Source organism: Protopterus annectens, chromosome 11.part0 (assembly GCF_019279795.1).
Source record: "Protopterus annectens isolate FY-2018-M chromosome 11.part0, PAN1.0, whole genome shotgun sequence".
Classification (NCBI taxonomy): Eukaryota; Metazoa; Chordata; order Ceratodontiformes; family Protopteridae; genus Protopterus; species Protopterus annectens.
In genome coordinates this window covers 114,654,908-114,674,986 of record NC_056745.1, presented here as the reverse complement: position 1 = coordinate 114,674,986, position 20,079 = coordinate 114,654,908, and the positions used below count along the sequence as shown (strand labels likewise).

The 20,079-nt window shown below is 38.5% G+C and overlaps 1 protein-coding gene across 1 annotated transcript in view; it reads left to right on the top strand.

Moving 5' to 3' along the window:
* LOC122814912 (extracellular calcium-sensing receptor-like) overlaps positions 1 to 20,079 on the top strand; it is a 202,698-nt gene that overhangs the window by 158,501 nt on the left and 24,118 nt on the right. The window contains exon 4 of the mRNA XM_044087177.1: positions 2,219 to 2,342. Within this exon, the coding sequence (XP_043943112.1) occupies positions 2,219 to 2,342 (124 nt within the window). The remainder of the gene's footprint in view (positions 1 to 2,218; positions 2,343 to 20,079) is intronic.

Below are 20,079 nucleotides of genomic sequence, written 5' to 3'. Positions count from 1 at the left end.
ATCCTAGGCATTGGAATTTATGAATTCCAGAAAACGTTGAGCAAAAGAGTTGGTACATGAGTAGTTTTCCCAGTTAATGGTGGGGTAGTTGAAATCGCCCATTATTAGGGTGTTAGGTTGTACCCTAATACTTTACAGTGTATCAAGAAATGAGGAGTGGGAATCCTGGGGCATGGTGGGGGGTCTGTAGCAAGCTACAATTTGGATTGCGGTCTTGCCCAGAGTTAGTTGCACTTGGATAATCTTGGATGCATTATGCTGTTCAACTAGCCTGGAGGTGTGAATATCCTTAATGAATATGGACACGCCTCCACCTTTAGTGCTTTGTTCTGGGTTAGGTGGCCGAAAGGTGTGGTATGAATTATAGCCTGGTAATGCAGGGGTGCTCTCTGGAGCATTGAACCAGGTCTCTGTCACTGCACAGATGTTGATGTTCTCCATTTTAAGAAGTGCCTCGAAGTGAGTGCATTTTGAGGTTTAGACTTCTAGCATTGAGTAGCATTACCCTCAGATTTTGCTTGCTTCTACCTGTTACGGTGGTGAATTTGTCATTTGAACCTTGCCTAAAAAAGGCACTATGGGGGGGGCAAGAGCTTTAGCCAGTATCCGGAATCCCAAGGGCGACAGGTGCAAGCCATCTCTGGCAAAGCATCGTGGTCTGTCGATCATGTCATCCCAGGCAGAGAAATACTGGATCCCCTTAGAATGACACCAGAAGCTTAGCCAATTGTTGAAGTCAATCATTTTGTCCGTGTACTGTGGCATCATTCTGGGTGATGGCAGGATGCTACTCAGGGCCAGGGTCATATCTGCCTGGGCTACAAGATCAGAGAGCTCCTCCATGTCTCTTTTCATGTAGTCCAGGGAGGTACATCTCAGGTCATTCACACCAACATGGACAATGACAGTGTCATATTTGTACTTTTTGTGGAGTGACCTGAGTGCATGCATTATGTGGCAGAACTTGGCACCTGAAAGGCAGCTGACAGTAGCTTTCTCCTTGTTTAGCCTGGTGAGTGGAACATCAATGTGCCTGACTATAGAGTCACCTATGACTAGAGTGTTGAGTACATTGTTGTGCCTTATGGGCTGTGGTTGAGTGGCACACTGAGTTTGTGGGCTATGTGTCATTTGGGTTGTGTTGGGGGGGTGGAGTTTGCTTGCGTTTCTGCTTTGGAGGTCCCTGATGCTTGTGCAGGTTTTTATTGAGAGCCTCTCCAAATGTAGGTGTGTGTTTTGTGTTTCTATGTGTGTGTTTTGGTGGTGTAGGTTTTGAGGGACTATGTGATGAGGGTGGTGTGGTGCAAGTGTTTACCTTTTCCTCTTGACTGTCTAGTCCAGTCTTGGGTGAAGAGAGCTTTGCTTCGAGTTTGGTAATATAAGTGCATCTCTCACAAGTTGTAGTGTTGGGTGGTAGGAGGAGAGGGGTGTCTGTGTACATGAGGCAATTGCTGCATTGCCCCAAGATGCCCAGATTCATCAGGTAGACAGGAGAAATCATCAGGAGCTGACCCTTAGACATGCCTGGATAGGTGCTTATTTATTAAGTCCTAAAACTGTTTTCCTCTAGACAAGTGCGGAAAGTTGTGCTGTAGTAATTTGCAACTTATTTAGTGCTTACAACAAGTTCTGAACAAGTGCTGAGTTCAAAGAAATAGATTTGAGTGCTGAAACTAGAAAACTGGCTAGTTCTAAGAAACAAAATTAAGCTAGAAGGCTTCCCTCCAAAACGGAAAGGCTCGGGGGCTCAGAAGCCTACAAACAGTCTAGACCACTTACAGGAAAGGCAGGAAACAAGCTTAAAAATTGTTTTTTTTTTTTTCCTTACCAGATGCTCTCTTTGTACACAGTAGGAGTGCCTGAAATCAGAATATGATCTCACTACACTCAGTTGCATGAGCAAATGAGATGGGCCCAGAAGGAGTATCCAAACACAAATTTACAAGAGGGGCGGGTGGTTTCAAAGCCACCAAGATTAACACCAAAACAAAAACAGGGATGGTAGGTGGGGAACTAACTAAAGCACTTCATGCTTTTGAACTGTCGGTTTTGTGTTGTTGATTATCTCGTTGTTGGTGTTTTGGCATGTCGGTGTTTTCAGGTAGACCCATATTTTGATGTGAGATTATCTGCAAATAGAAAAATAAGGTACACTATAAGATCAGATATTTCTGATTTACATGTCTTTATTACTAATCATTAAGCATTTGTTTTACAGGCCCCCATGTCTGTTTGCAGTGAACACTGTCGATCTGGACACAGAAAAGCAGTTCGAGAAGGAGAACCAGCATGTTGCTTTGAGTGTGTCCAGTGCTCCGAAGGAGAAATTGCCAATGAAACTGGTGAGCTGAGAACATTTTATCTAATTTGCTGAATCTACTTTATGTTCTTTTGTAGTATGTTCATCCTCAGAAGACTGGTTTATTCCAACTTTAGTAAGCAGGCTGCATTGCCCCCAGCCTGCCGCATAAAAGTATATCTCTGCTTGGTAGATCAGCAAAATGTAGTTAATAAGATACATGTTTAAAACAAATAGCATTCTGGGGGTACTGTGTTTCCTGCATTGCCTGATGTGGGGGGAAGAGGGAATAGTTATACTTCTCTGTTTTCTCTGCTGGTGTGACCTTGGATGGAGAAAGTGGGATATGGGGGCAGAACCCCACATTGGAGGTGCAGAGTGGCAACCCCATCATAAAAGTATTTAAGCTAGCCTCTTTTAACTTTCTCATTGCAGTGGTAATGCAGGGTGATGGTACATTCAGATGGGTATTGCTTGGTCAGGCAGAGCTATATGAAAGTTAGAACATTAGAAGAGTTTATGCTTAATATGCTTGCTACAGAGTCTGCTCTATCTTACAAATTCTGAATAAAAAAAACTAGCATTTGTATACAAATAAGAAATAGCAATCTTAATGAAGTCAATACATATGCATTGTCCTACGCTGTACATGTGTGACTCTGAGCAGGCCACTTAACCAGACACTTCTCCTGGGCTGAGTCTAAAAAATAATGCATGAAGATCAGTGCTCTGCCATGGAAAACAAATACAAATAAAATAAAGTAAACCCTAAGAGACTGAAACAAATGACTTTATGCTCCTAATTTTTATTCCTTCCTTTATTTAAATATTTCTTAACAAGGTAGGCAGACTGGCCAGAAGGTCCTTTTTAGTCATAACCCAGGCTGTTTCAGTAGTAGCAAGATAAAAATATATAGAATAAAACATGATTACAAGAAAAGCATGAAAATTAATAGTAACAAGTAGACAAAATTATAAAACAATAGAGGGTAATGCATTAAATTTAACATCAGCATAGAACAATACACATGTGTGATGATGTGAGGTAGTGCCATCTATGCCAGACTAGGGCAGTGCATGTGTAATATATGCCAGCACAGCTAGCTGGAGTTTTGTAAATAATTTTATGTAATTTGAATATTAAACTGATTTGTACAAATGCCTGTGTTAAAAATGTATTTGTAAATCTGCTTTTGTTAAAACTGTATTAACAGTGGGTCCTGCTGGACAGAAAATAAATATACATGTATGTCAGGCTGTATTATGATAACTGCTGAAATGTATATATGTTAACAGATGATGCTAGAAGGGAAGAGATTAAGCTCAGGCCAGCTTAATTTAAGAAAATAGTTTGAAATTAAATTACTTGGTTTAGGCCATAAAGATTTTATCTCATAGGCCTGAATGCAGCCACAGATGCAATGTCTGGTCTGGGATCCCTGGCTAACCCAATCACAATTCAAAATAAGCAAAATAAGCTCAGCCATGACCACGTCTATACCCTGACTAACCTATTTAATACTAGAACAAAGGTAACCCAAACGTAGCTCACAGAGGTATACACCCTAATATCTTGTCTCCCCACACTCATAACACATACATCTCTTTTATCCCATCATCAGGAAGAGAACTTACTTCTTTGCCCACACTAAATTACTTCCTTCTTATCTACTTCCATTCGATTAACTATCATACTTACCTTCTATCTGAAATTAATTCTCTTTATTACACACTGCTCAGACATGTAATTATTACTTCCGTATACCTAATCCATCTAACAACATTGACAGTTTTTGTCTAAATGATTATTTCTATCTACATGTAGCCTTGACTATTACCTGTCACTGATGTTGTTAAATGTTTGAAAACTTTTATGTATCCGCAATTTTGACTATTACCTGTCACTGATGTTGTTAAATGTTTATAGACTTCTCTGTTACCACAATTTGTACTGTAAATTAATTTCAATGTGGAGCTTTTCTCCCCGGGCCTCCGCTGAAAATGGATATGTATCCAGTTGGACTTTCCCAGTTAACAAATGTAAAATAAATAAATAAAATAAAATTATTGTCCTTAGTGATGAACTAATTGTTACCATGGGGTACCAGAGAATGATTCGTCTCTACAAGAAAGATGAAAGTATTGGAATTGTTTTACAGTCCCCAGATGCCTTAGCAAAGCTCTAGGTGTGTATTGTGACACATCTGTGCTAGATTCTGGTTCAGCTTCTAGTCAGGGGGGAAGTGTGGAAACCACAGACTCAGGTGACCAGATGTGATGTCATTCTATAGCCAGCACTGAAATTATTTTAGATATTAGTGAAAGATGTGATAGTGACACGCAGCACTCTGCTTTGGAACTGACAAAACTACTCACCCACTTCATCTTGCCTTGCTTTAGTAAGTAACCAGGTAATTGGAATTCTTCAGTCAGATAGGAAAATAGAGAGATTAAGTAAAAGTATTGCTTGATTGATATTGAGAGATTAAGTAAAGGTATTGTTTTTTTCTGTATCTGTCTAATTCTTTCCACCTGTGTTTCTTTTGTATTTCCTATGAATTGAAACTCTGGTGTTTATTGAAAATAGATATTCAACATTTTCACATTTATTATTTTATTATTTATTATTAACTATCTATACCTTTAATTGTTGCTTGTCTTTTAGAAAATAGTTTAACCTTTGAGAGAGTTGCATTTATTTCATGGCACCGTGGGCTTCATGCTACAGTCGTCCCTCTCCACAAAGGAGGAGTGACTACAGACCCTGGGAACTATTGCCCTATTAGCCTGATGAGTCTGATATGCAAAGCTATGGAATGCATCATCATGGACCTAATAAACAAGGATATAGGGAATCTCCAAACTCTGGATCCCACACAGTTTGGTTTTGTGAAGGGTAGATCACACCTGCTCAACTTGGTCGACTTCTTTGAGTCAGTCACCAAAGCTATGGATGAAGGCAAGGTGGTTCATACAGCCTACCTTGATCTGGCCAAAGCTTTTGATACCATTCACCACTCAGGAATCAAAGAAAAACTCACTAAGCTTGGCATCAACCCCTGTATCACTAGGTGCATTGGACACTGGCTCACAAATAGAACCCACAGTGTGAAAGTGGCTGACTCCAGGTCAGACTGCCAATTAGTCAAGAGTGGAGTCCCACAGGGTTTGGTCCTGGGTCCTCTCCTGTTTGGTGTCTACTTTTCTGAAGTCCAGATGAACACAAGGGGCTCTGGCTGACAAAGTTCACAGATGATTGCAAGTTGGGAGCTATTATTAACTCCCCAAGTGATGTTGACATCCTACAGAATGGCCTCACTGTGACCAATGACTGATGTCAGAACCATGGCCTTAAGCTCAATGCCAAAATATGTGTGGTCATCCCCTTTGGGAAAAACCTGGTTCCCATGAATTACCACATTAATGGTAGTCCACTGAACACAGAAGGCGTTATAAGAGATCTGGGAACACAGGTTGACAGCAACCTCTCTTTTGATCACCACTGTGGTCAGAAAGTCCTTCTATGTGGCACATTACTAAGGGTTTTGCATCCAGGAAGAAAGAGGTCATTGTCTCCCTCTACTCTTCCCTCATTAGGCCAATCATCGAGTACAATGCCCCATTTGGCATGTACCTTACTAGACACCTGCAACAACTGGAGAGGCCACAAAAGTACTTCACAAAGAGGATCCTAGGCCTTAAACACTTGTCCTATATGGACAGACTCAAAAAACTCCAACTATTCTCTGTCTCATATCCCCTACTTAGAGGCATTCTCTGCTTGACTTACAAAGCCATGTCTGACCCAGCTCTGTTAGAAATGCTACATCTAAAGAATTCTCAATCCATCCACACCTCATGGTCCAGAGACCTCAACCTCATTGCCACAATTAACAGAACATGCTGGAGGGACAGGTTCATAACCCAGAGACTGCCCATGCTATGGAACAGACTTCCCATACATGTCAAGCAGAGCACCTCGCTGACCCTCTTCAAGAGAAATCTTGATGCGTGGATGGGTAACAGAAAATTCACCCTGGGGATCACTCCTGTGACTCTACTCGACAGAGGCACTGGGAACTAAGGTCAGGTGGCACTATGCCAGGGTACTCCTATGGCTAGGCTTGTAAAGGCCCCAGGGCCATTAGCCTAGTACATACCTATGAACCTATGAAAGTCTTGCTGTTTGGTTAACATTACCATTTGTATAAGTATTAATTGGGTACCCTGGTAAGAGCCTTAAAGTTAGCTGTCTGATGGCAGTGAATCCACTGTATAGTCTGGGCATAGGGGTCATAGCTGGTACATCTGTGCCAGCCTTTCCCAGGAGGGTGTGTGTGTGTGTGTGTGTGTGTGTGTGTGTGTGTGTGTGTGTGTGTGTGTGTGTGTGTGTGTGTGTGTGAAAATCAAATCCCGAAGAGTCTGTGTGTCAGCTACTTAGAACAGAGACACAGAGCATTGATTTCTCTAGAGAGAAAGGTGAAATCTTATTTGGGACCTGAAGAGGAAAACCCAACCCCAGGACTGAGTGTACTCCCTATGTGTTCTTAAGGGAAATTGTGCTTTGTCCAGAGAGATGCATCAGGAAATACTGTGTGTATCCATTCTAAGTGAACGTCCCTCACTGGTGTCAGTGGTGAGGATTGAGGCTCCTTGATTATTGGTCCAGAGGAGGGACATCACAGCATGTATTTATTTAATTTAGATTAGAATTTCTTATTTGTATACAAATGCTAGTTTCTTTTATTATTCAGAATTTGTAAGATAGAGCAGACTTTGTATAGCAAGCAAGTTAAGCATAAACTCTTTCTCCCAAGTAAATTACACCTAAATGGTAATTAAAAGAAGGCCATACTGAATGTCTAACCCATATATGCTGGTATTGTCTGCAGATTCCTGCTGCAGGCCACTAGAGGGACTATCAGATCTTATTATCAGGTATAACACCTAGAATGCAATCTAGTTTGCAATCTGTCATAGGTTACAAAGAATTTGGTAAAGATGCACCTCTCCTCTGGATGATTTTGTCAAACAAAAACCAACAAATTCTCAACTTTGCTTTGTCAGTCAAAGGGAACATTATAAGCTGAAAGAAAACTGCTGATGTATTACTGTCAACTGAAGCACTGTATACACTTCTTTGCTCATTTTCCAGAAAAGCCTAATAGCCTCACCTTGATATCAACATTTCCCAGCCAACTTCTTTCTTTTCTATATCATTCAGTTGTTTTTTTCCCCTGGTTCATATCCCCAGTCATTCTCATTTTATTATCTCCTTCCACTTACTGTATTTTACATTCATCCAGTGATTTCCCCCTCCTCTCCATTTATCTTTACAATCCTTCCCCTCACTCCAACTCCCACATGTCCAAACTTGTATGATGTGCTAAACCGTTAATGTTCATTCATGCATGCATGCATTGCCCCACTTTCAGCCACATTCCGCTATTATCCCCCTACCGATTTATACATTTGTAGACCTTCCCCTCCTTCCCAAGCTGTCTGCTGCTATTAGGTTCATAGGTGTATACCAGGCTAGTGACCCCAGGGGCCTTTCTAGCCATGCTTCCCAAATATATCTGACAATTTTGGTAGCTGAGTTTATTGCAATGTATGCTAGGACTTGGGTAATCTAACATTTAAAGGCTGCCAGACCAGAGATAAATTCCGAATTCCCCATCCACTGGTCCAAATTATGCTTCAACTGACTTAGGGAAGAACTCTGCTTCACATGGATGGGAAGCCTGTTCCAGAGAAGGGGTGGTCTCTGAGAAACATACCTGTCCCAATACCTCTCAACTGTCCAGAATTTTGCAGAATGTCCAGGTTTGTGCCTAGTATTTTGGTCTATTCCTTATAAAAATGTGTTTTTTTCTGGCAAATGACTGAGGACTAAAATTACTTAATAATGACAGACATCCGAGTTTCAGTCTTCACATCTTTCAGAAAATGTATGCTAAAAACCTGCTACACTTGCACCATTCCAAGTTTATAAAAGCATCATTTAAAATCTGTTCTTGATTTTGTTTTTTTGCTCCTTGATTATTTTGGCTTTGTCCAGAATGTTTTCAATGGGAGGTTGAGATGTACACCTGTTGCTCCAACATATCCAATTTAAGCCGCAGATGAGGTTTAGGTCATTAGACTGGGTAACTCTGATACTGTTTGTACTGTGAAGTTTCAACAGGTTCATCTCTTTTAATTTCTTCAAATCTTTTAGGTTTCTAATACCATGATGGGCCTGTACCCCATTCCTAAGTCAAAGTACGATTAAAGTTCATGAAATTAGTATTGTTTCAATCTTTGATGTCAGGCAGTAGTGTTCTTCACAGCACCCGCAATATGCCCAGTAATGATTCCTTCTGCAATTCGTATGGAGTTACATGTATTGGATACATACCTAAATATGATTGTAGATTCTTTTTTATAAGACCTGTTGCTCCTACCATTTCTGGAACTGTCCGGCTATCTTTCTTCCACATGGTTCTCATTTCTGCCTACAAATCCTGATATTTTTATGACTTTGTATCTCTCTGTACACAAGACACTGTACTCACTGGGTGTGGCGATTTCAATGATCAGTGCTACTTTTGTCTTCTTGTCATGGACCACTATATCCGGTTTTCTAGCATCTGTCTTTTGAACTGTTGGTAATGGGTGATCCCACGTGATGTAGACGTCATTACTTTCTATGATGCTTTGTGGCTCATGTTTCCAGTGTTTTTTGGCCACTTCAATACCATAATGTTTGTACAATCCCCAGTGCAACAGTCTTGCCACATTATTATGCCTTTCAGCATACAGTCCTTCTGCCATTAGTATGTCACAACCAGCAATGAGGTGTGCAGCTGTTTCCAATTCTGTTTTACAAAACCTACATTTGTCTGCTTTTCCCACATGTTCAATGAACTTTATAAATCAATGTCTACATAGCCAACTCTCCTGTGCCACCAATATTAACCTTTCATCTCTTGGTTTGAATTCACCTCTCCTTAACCATTCCTGCATTCATTCCTGATCAACATGAGGTTCTTCAAGACGTTTTCTATACTTGCACCTACATTTATGCATTTTCCACATTTCTTACCTTCTCATCTGGTCCTTCTCCTTATATTCTTTCTTTTCTTTTTTGGCACATTCAGTTGCTGCCTGATTTTTATCGACTTGTGGTTTGATTTCCATTCCTGCTTGATACCAATATGCTTCTGCTAGACTAAGCAGGGAAGCCATCTTAGATTTACTCTCCTCATGCCTCAAAACTTTCACTACATCCGGGTCTTGGCCCACTTCCCCCTTCAGAATGAGGAATATATAATCTTGGTATGCAATGATTTTTATAAATAAGTTGATGGGCATGAATCATCATTCTTGTTTCATCAGAGTGAGATCAGAGGATGACTTGCAGGCCACGTACACATTACCTATTAAAAGTCTAAGCAGTCTGGTGTGACCTTGGAGATAGAAACTGGGATGTGGGGGCTAGGGCTTTGAAGAGGCCTGTGTAGAACTTGTTGTTTACATCCTTCATTCTTTGTGAGGAACCTCTGTGGACATTACAGTTGTTGAATATGCCTGATCAGGTACATAGTGAAGGGGCAGTTGTACTCAATAATTGACATGATGAAGGCTTGCTACAGTGGAACTATAACATCCTTGGACCTAGATGACCATACCCTTGCTTATAAGTTACGCAACACAGAATGATTTCCTTACTACCATAGACACATGATGGTCAAAGACCAAGCAACTTTCTACATACGTTCACAATTCCCTCATTGCTGGATTCTTCTCTTCAGGGTGCGTTATCAATGTGATAGTTTAAAGGAGTAGCTGTCTTCCCAAAAGGATACTACTATGCATTTCTTGACATTGAGTTTTAGACCATGGCTCTGGCACCAGTTATTGGTCTGTGTTACGTCATTTTGGTCTGTATTTATGACATTGAAGGATTCCATGACTGCACTTAATTTGCAACTGTCTGCAATCTTGGTAAGCCAGAGGCCCTTCATGTTGGTCTTGACTTTATAAAACTATTTGCCAAAAAGGAGGGTCCTAGCACAGAGCTTTAAGGGACACTATTAGCAACATAATTTCTTGGATCTTATCTGTGAGCCAGATGGCTGTCCAGTGGGTGACATATGAGTTTATATCTAATTTTATAGGTTTCTGTATAATGCCTGAGTATTATGTCAAATGCCTTCTGCGATATCAAGGTAGGCAGTATGCACCATTTTGCCCTTATCCATTACTTAGGTAATCTTCTCAAAGAAGCTCACTGGGTTGAGTAGCCATGACCTGCCCTTGACAAAGCCAAATTGGGTTTGGGTCCAGTGTCTGAATGGTTCCTCTGTTGTTGTGTTTCATTTCCATGATAATTCTTTCCATGCCTTTCTTATGAAGTTAGTCAGACTTATGGGTCTGTAGTTACAGGGGTAATTTCTCTCTTCATCCCCTACTATTTCCTCACTACTCCATCCCTTTCCTTCTAGCCACCCCATCTACCACCCAGCGTCCATTCCCACCACAACTTCACCTGCCATTATCTCTATATTTCTCCTGGACAGCTGCCAACTAATCTCTGATACCAGGGCATACTTCTGTTCCTTGTAACTCTGACTTGAATACCTGATTTCAGAGAAACAGAGCCTGCCATCAATGTAATGCAGTTTATTTCACTGATTTTATATTGTCATTTATTGGTGGCAGTTAAGAATAATCATGCCATGCAAAATTTGCCTTTATTGTTAGTGGGTTAATTCATGCCTTTAATGTTTTAAAATATTCTGAGGTCTATTCAATGTATATTAATGTGTCTACATATAGATAGACAGAGGCAGATAGAAATACAAATATAGATAGCTATGAATATACATAGTACTCAGGTTACTGAGTGTTGTTTGGCATGCATGAAGTGATTATGAGTGTCTTTGAGTTTGAAAGTCATTGAGTGTGCAGTGGTTGAATGACTGCATGCTAAGTATGTGAAGGTGGCTATGTGTAGATGCTAGCAGAGTGTTTGGTGGGTACGGGTGTGTTGTGCACTGGAAATGGTTCTGGTACAGTACTAGTATTACTCTATAAGGATATATGCATTTTACCCCATATTTTCCTGATGTTGGACTTAGTATGCATAACTTAGTGCGTGGGGGATTTAGCCCCCATACATGTTGAGCTGCAGGAGGGTTTGTCCCTCCCTGCAAAAATATTGTTTGAGTGTGAAAATGTTGTGGCGTGCAGTTTAATATTTGCGATATCAGTGCATGTGAGGTTTAATTGGATATATTTTTAGTAGTTAGCAGTTATTGTGCTTATTTGAATGAATGGGTGTCCCCTGAATGTACCACAGTTGTGATGAACTGTGTGTATCTAATCAGTTTGTTATGATCCCCTGCAATCACTGTTCTGTTTGATGTTTACAGAAACTAAATGCTTTGCAGGTACGGTATGCTCGGCCAAACCATTACAAAGTAATACACCAACAGCCAGCAGTCGCAATATATAAACACTTCACTCCAAAATAAAAATAGTTATTTATTATGTATCAAAATCAAACCGGTTTCAGCTAACCAGCCTTCTTCAGTGAAAAATTTTCACTGAAGAAGGCTGGTTGCCGAAACCGGTTTGATTTTGATGCATAATAAATAACATTTTTATTTTGGAGTGAAGTGTTTATATATTGCAACTGCTGGCTGTTGGTGTATTACTCTGTTTGACGTTTAGACAGACACTTACACACACACATCTAAATCTATCCATCTTTCTCTCTCCCTCCTCCCTCTCTCTTACTGATTCCCTCTTGCTCTCTCTCTCCCAGAAAGGGAAAGAAGAAGAGAGCTAGAGAAAGACTTCTTGTAGGGATGTGGTATGCAAAATTGCCTATGAGTAGCATAATTATCTGAATTCTATTTGATTTTTTTGCATTTTTGTATTCCCTAAGAGTCTTTTCATGTTCATTTAGTTTAGTTTACAATTTCCCTGCAAAATCTTTAAGGAAGTAAGTCCGAAAAATACTTAGGTTTTCAGATTTTCATTAATAAACCTCAACCCCACAGAAAACAGTACAAGGTACGTAGTAACAGGTTTATCATTTTACTGATTTTGGAGTGTAATGACGACACTCCATGTACTGCAAAATTATTATGTGTAATAATGAAGTAGTGAGTATCCAAAGGATTTCTTGGGTAAGCAGAGCATTATTTTGGATTATTTATTTTGTTGTTTGTTTGCTTGTTTGTTTATTGATTTATTTTACTTTTTAAATTGCTTATGTTTATATTTTATTTATGTATTCATTTTTGCTTCATTGCAAGAAATAAAAAAAATTAAGATGGATTTCTATATTGCAATGTTGCAATGTAAGGTAAAACATAGATTCAAAGCCTCATGCAAGATTGTTAGGGTATCTCTGTGTAATTCACAGAGAAAGGCTTGTATGCCTGATCAGGAAACCAGATGTCCAGCAAAACCTTGAAGCGATTTTAATAGAAGTTTGCATTATGTTCAGTAGTAGCTTAGTCCATACTTTGAACATCCTTACAGTAAAAACACTTTTCTTTAAACCAGGATTAAATCTCTAGAAGGTAATAAATAAGAAACTATCTCTAGTCAGCTCTGCATGACAGGAGAATGAAATGTCAACTATAGAACCAAGAGACTCATATTTTAAGTGCTGTAATCATATCCCCCACCCTTAGAAGCCTATAACTGGTGGAATATTGTTTTAGACTAGCTATCATAACTTTTTGTAGTGCATGGAGTTTTATCTTTTCATATATTGAGTATGGTAGCATAAAGTTCTTTATTTTCTTTGTAAACATTTGTCCTCTTTTTAGTTTTCAATACCAGTTCCTGACATAATTATCATTTATACACAGACTGATTCTGTTAGATGAATTGTTTACTTAAGATGTCATATATTAAAAAATGCCTTTTTGCTGTCAGTTGTGCAGCTACCAACTTATCCCTGTAGTTCATCTTCACCCTTCTAATACTTTTCCTTAAATGAGTCTTAGACAGAAGATATCTAAGTTTGTTTTCTCAAGGTGGGATTAACAGGTTGGAATGATGTAATGGTAGAAAAGGCATATATAGGTCTTGATTCCAGTATTTTGAAAGGGGATCCTGTTTCTAAACTGAGTAATACTGAACAAGGGAGCAAATGACTGGAAGATGTTTGTTCAAGCAGGTGGCAGAGATATGGGAGTATTCTAGATTTGCACTATCTGTTGAAAAATGGAATTTCCCATTTTCTGTTTGTATGTCAGGTAGATTTGCTTGCTGACTGAATCTGCTTGACTATTCTGGTTGATATCTCTCAACTGTCCAGATTTTTGCCTCATATTTTTGGTCTGCACCTCATAAAATTTGTGGTTTTCTGTAAAATCATTCAGGATTGAAGTCACTAAATAATGACAATCATTTCAGTTTCAAACTTCATATCCGTCAGAAAATGCATGCTAACAGAAAACCTTTTTTTCTAGCAACTTTCTAAGATTATAAGAGCAAAATTTAAAATTTGTCCCTATTTCTGGGTCTTTGTCCCCCCATTATTTTTGGCTTTGTCCAGATTTCTTGTTTCAAGAGGTTGAGAGGTACGTTTTGCTTTCCTGTGGATAAACTACAGACTTCCTTGCATATCTGAAATTATCTGGTTTCCTTTTGTTTATGTGCCACATCACTGTGGTGGTGTTTGTGCTGATATGAAGTGGATTTAGACAGATATTCTCCCTAAGACACTCAGATCACTTACAATGACTTCCCTTTCTTTCAGATTTAAATGAAGAGACCTATCTTGGTCAGTATCTTTATACTGAGAGGTTCTTGATGTGTGCTCCATACAAATAACAACAAATAACTTGGCTTAACACAAATAACGTGCTCCCTAAGCATAATCCAAGGAATCTGTTTCCAGATGTACTATTATTGAACAAGCGACTAATGGCATTCTTTTGTCATGTTTTCTGAGTCCCAGCACAAGTAAACTTACTAAATAAGAGATGTATAGATAGAGAAGGAACAACTAACTGCTCTTTTACATCTTGTAATAATCATTTCTCACTCAAGCATGTTGTGTCAGTACTATTCTTCAAACGGATACCATAAGCATATTTAAGTATATAGACTTCCACTTTGTCAGAAATAGCTGTGAATGTTTCTAATTATTCTATTCAAATAAACTTTGAGTTCATTCTTGCATCCAGATAATTAGTTACTATGAAGGAAAGCTCTTTGGTGCAGAGAGATGAAGCCATGACTACAACCCAGATGATCCAGGATTATCTAGCAATCATCTGATACCTCACCATTTTTGCTATGTAGTTTACATGGATTATGATTAGATTGGTTAAATCATACTTTTTCCTTTATCTGCCAATGAGTGTTAATTCCCTTTCAAAATGCAGAAATGTTAAAAGTACATTTTCTCAGTTTGGAAATGGAGAGGACAAAACTTGCTAGATCTACTTTGTGATTATCATATATAGATCAGGTCTCCCTGTTTTTGCCCTGCACATTCCATCTTCCTTTTTAGAAGGAATGGCTTGTGTATAACAAGATGTTGATCATTTTCCTGAAAACCATCCTTTAAGGTATCAGGAAGTGGTGGGACTGACCGTTTAGTTGGTTTGAATCACATCAATTATAAGTACATGTGCATAGTGGAAAAGGGTCCTTTGAAAGCTAGCCAAGTTCCACTATCATATAATTTATTATTTCATCAAATATTATACCTTTTGGAGGAGAAATAAACAAATGAGAGGCAGTGCCCTCGTATTTTGACTCAAGGGGGGGGGGGATTTATGTCCCATAACGTTATCATCACCATCCTCATCATAATCAATGTTCTTCATCTTCTTGTTATTCTCCTTCTTCCTCCACATACATTGTTGAAATAATGAAGTGGCTCTTATCCTCCTCCTCATTATCACCAATGTTCTTCTTCTCCTTGTTATTCTCCTTCTTCCTCCACATACATTGTTGAAATAATGAAGTGGATCTTATCCTCCTCATCATCATCATCAATGATGTTCTTCTTCTCCTTGTCATTCTCCTTCTTCCTCCACATACATTGTTGAACTAATGAAGTGGATCTTATCCTCCTCCTCATCATCATCAATGTTCTTCTTCTCCTTGTTATTCTCCTTCTTCCTCCACATACATTGTTGAAATAATGAAGTGGATCTTATCCTCCTCCTCATCATCATCAATGCTGTTCTTCTTGTTATTCTCCTTCTTCCTCCACATACATTGTTGAAATAATGAAGTGAATCTTATCCTCTTTATCATCATCATCAATGTTCTTCTTCTCCTTGTTATTCTCCTTCTTCCTCCACATATAGTGTTGAAATAATGTAGTGGATCTTATCCTCTTTACCATCATCATCAATGTTCTTCTTCTCCTTGTTATTCTCCTTCTTTCTCCACATACATTGTTGAAAGAATGAAGTGGATCTTATCCTCCTCCTCCTCATCATCAATGTTCTTCTTCTCCTTGTTAGTCTCCTACTTCCTCCACATACATTGTTGAAATAATGAAGTGGCTCTTATCCTCCTCATCATCATCAATGCTCTTTTTCTCCTTGTTATTCTCCTTCTTCCTCCAAATACATTGCTGATATAATGAAGTGGCTCTTATCCTCCTCATCATCATCATCAATGCTCTTCTTCTCCTTGTTATTCTCCTTCTTCCTCCAAATACATTGCTGATATAATGAAGTGGCTCTTATCCTCCTCATCATCATCATCAATGCTCTTCTTCTCCTTGTTATTCTCCTTCTTCCTCCACATATATTGTTAATATAATGAAGTGGATCTTATCCTCCTTATTTTTCCTTCTATGGCCTTCAAAGGCCCGTGCAAAGGTCCCCATAATCCTGAGTCCACAGCTGACTGACTGGTCATATGATGCTGGCTGCTCTTCCTGTCAATCTGCTTCCTGTACAGCCTTGAAGTACTCATTTATAAAATTCTTATTGTCCAGAGTTGTAGGAACTACTGGCTGAGATATCGTATAAATGTTGCCAATATGCAATGAACTGTAGGTTGAATTTAGAGTTTCTAATAGAAAATACTTTAGTCATGCTTGATACACCTCCAACACTTACAAAGTAATTGCAATGTATTCTGAAGCAGGGTTTTACATTAATTTTAATAGGCTGATTATTTTGACTGCTTTAAAAACTGGCTTTGAAATCCCTGAAATGGGAGCTGTCAAAGCTGAAGTCTCTTACCACTGAGCTGGATGAGGACCTTTTAAACTCATTATGCCTGATACCAAACAGCTTGCTCTCAGTGTAAATGATTTACTCCAGTGTATTACACTACAGTAAAGTCACTAACACTGAGAGAAGGTCTTTTGGAATCTGACCCTCAGTGTAAGTCTGTTAATTAATAGGCCTTACTGAAGTAATTTGTTTACACTGAGAGCAAGGCTTTCAGAATCAGTGCAAGGTTACAATGTAGTAAGTCACTTGCACTGAAAGCAACTCTTTTGCACTCTGTCCCTTTATGTTCTTCATCAACTATCTCTTTTTTCTGTTTATCAGATTTTTCTCACCTCTCTTCACATTTTATTCCACTTTCTGTTTTGTTACAAGCTTCAAATTATGTGGGGATTTTTAGAGTATGTCTCAAGTCTTTTTGCTTTTTTTAAGTCTTTGCTTCTTAAGCCAGTTACATGATACCTTAACTCTTTTTATTTGTATATCTTTATTATATAATTCTAATACATACTGTATGTTTTTCTTTATTTTTTTGGTTCCCCCTTCTTTCAACCATCTTTTGGTCCCCTTTGACCTCATCTTTACTGGCTAGCCATCAGGGCCCCATATCTATGCTGGGTCTGTCAGCTATTTTCCTATCTGCCCAGACTTGCTGTGGTATTGTTGAAGCATGTTGTGGATCCTAAGCTCTTTCCTTAACCCCCACACTCACTGATCATGTATAAGGGTAACTCCCCTCTTCAGACAACCCCTTCCCTTAGGGAGTGTTTCAATGAGTGCTGTCTCACCCAAGATGGCACACTCATCACTTTCTCTGCTAATCAAACCTGGGTCGGCTGGGCTGTAGTCATGGCTTTATCCCTCTGTCTTGCTATACTACCAAAGTGGCTCCTGTCTTTCAAAGATTAAGCCCTCCTCTATCAAGCTAAGCCTATCCTCCTGTATAAAAGATGTACCCAGTCCCATAACAGGGTATGAGCTGCCTGGGGAAGCCATCATATTGCTGCCATAAAGGCTGTTTGCACTGTCACCAGCATCCTGGCAATTGAGGACATTTCTATGGGCTGTTTGAACTCTCACCAGCATCCTGAGGACATTTCTATGGTACTAATTGTACATTTTCAATGTCCTGGTCAGGAATCAAACAAAAGGGGGGGGGCAGCATAAACACAGTGTAACAGCAGATTTCACAAGCTCCACTAAAGAAAATATATCTTCACTGGAATTTTGTCCACTATCAATGAAATTTTGTTTTTTTCCTGCATAACTTGATAATATCTAACATACTCTACAGGAATATCTACTTAAAAATCGAAAGTGGACATATTTTTTCCAGTCAAAATTTCATCAGAATAACTTTATCTTTTATCTCATCTGGAAGGATTTCATCATTAGCTTCACCAAGACAAGCAGTCAGGATTCCAGCCTAAAAAAAGAACTACAAACTCTAATAACTAATATTCAAGACCTCACCACAAAGATTGACAAGATTGATTTTAAAACTGATCATTTTAAAGAAAAAGCTACTAAGTAGATGGATTTGCTTCATGATGATTTAAAACAGCAAAAATTCCAGGAATCACACAAAAAAGGGACTGCAAGTGAAAACCTTCTGTGACTTCTAGTCTACTAGTAACTGACTTAGAAGGAGAAGACTTGCCCTGTATCTTGAAAAATAAAGTTTTCACACACTTTTAGAGAAAATTCTGCATAAAAAGCATAGATGAGTGGCAAATAGTTTACCAGTGGTGAGACAAGCTGAAAAAGATTCATTCCAATGCTAAACTTACTTGAGAGTTTCACACCATCTATGTCTGAATGTTCACTGGAATCAAAACTAGCTTTAGTATTTGTGAGGTAAAAAAAATAGGTCAAAAAGAAATGTCAGGACGAATACAGCAATGCTAATAAGTAAACCCAAATATTAAGATTTACTATTACAGTGACCGTCCCCATAAAGATCCAGTATGTTGGATAAGAATTCCTTGTTTAAAGATTGAATCTGTTCTTTTAATGCAGGTATCCTTTGTGAGATCCTACCTATACTGAAAAATGCATGTTGTAAAATGCTACTACCGCTGCATTCCTCTTATATACTGACGTGTACATCTGGTACTCAGGTTCATACTATATTTTCTGCTTCTCAGTCTGTCTGTCTGTAGTAAGGTCACTCAGTGGTTATTCAGTGCTCCTTTCTTTTACTTGGTTCTGATGTTTCTAAATTATGTTGCGTGGCTAACTAAACAATTCATGCTTGTGATGGTCCCATTGTCAAGTCCTGTACAGACAGATTTGAATGATATACAAAACTGGTAGTTCCTTCAAAAGCTGTATTAAATGGTAGCAATACTAAATGTAGGATTTATTTTGGTCCAGCCTTCCTAGTAGATGTTTATGCTGGGATCATTTTTACTGTTTAGTAGTATTAATTATAATATCTTAGTAGCTTGTACAAGAAAGAAATGTCATTGCTCATTGTACTCATTTTTCAATTTTCCTTCTTTTAGACAAAGAGTTCAGTTCAAATTTGTATTTTATATAAGGTAAAAAAATAATCTGTTCCAAATGTGATCATAAATGTATTTTTAACCACTTCTTATCTCATTTATTTGATCATTTGCAAAGGTTTCCCATGTTGTCCTAATCTCTAAATAAGTTTCATCATAGGAGTTTATTTTATTTGAAGCTGGTGTTCTAACAAACATTTATAAAACTTTTCCTGCTCTCGGTATCTTCTGGCTTATTTTAATACTTAATACGTTTTGAACATATTTGTGTCAGATGAGTGGTCCTTGCTTATTAATAATTTATTTGTTTTGGTATGCACAGTTTTAACTTGATAATATGTAAAAAAAAAAAAAAAAAAAAGTGTTGTCCTATAATTGTCGAGTATAAAACTGAATCAAAGTACCAAAATGACTCACAACTCCACAGTAACATTTGTTTATTATGCAAAAAACATTAAGTGCTTTCATCTCCCCATAAAATGAGATTTCATCACAGTGCATCTCAACAATTGCTCCTTATGTAAGCAATCATATGATCAACAACCAATGAAATCCACAACATGTTAATACTTTAAAAAAAAATCAAGCTTTTTTTTTTTTTTTTTTTTGGTCTCATTAAGCCCCCCCCCCCCCCCACTCCACCCTGAAACACTATTGAGCTGTTTGATTCTCCAAGGTGAAAACCCTACAGCTCATTAGAATACTGGTGCTTTTCTATTGAAGGTTCTGCCTGCTCTTTGATTTATCATTGACATCTAAGGAGTTGATGTGTATGTATAATGGGCTTTGTCATGCATGCTCACGCCTCCATGCCTAATTCACTTTTGTTAAAAGTTACACAAAATTTTCTGATTATTTTTTTGTGCAGGCAGGTAGTGAGGGACAGTTGCTTGAACTCATAGAGAACATTAATAGATATACACAGTTTTACATTTTGAAATCTTTTAGGAAGCATACAGCCACTAACAATTACTTGCATGTGTATAGTAGGCATCCTAGACATATACAAATAATGTATGGGCAGATACACAACTGTCAAGACTGAACCTGGGGG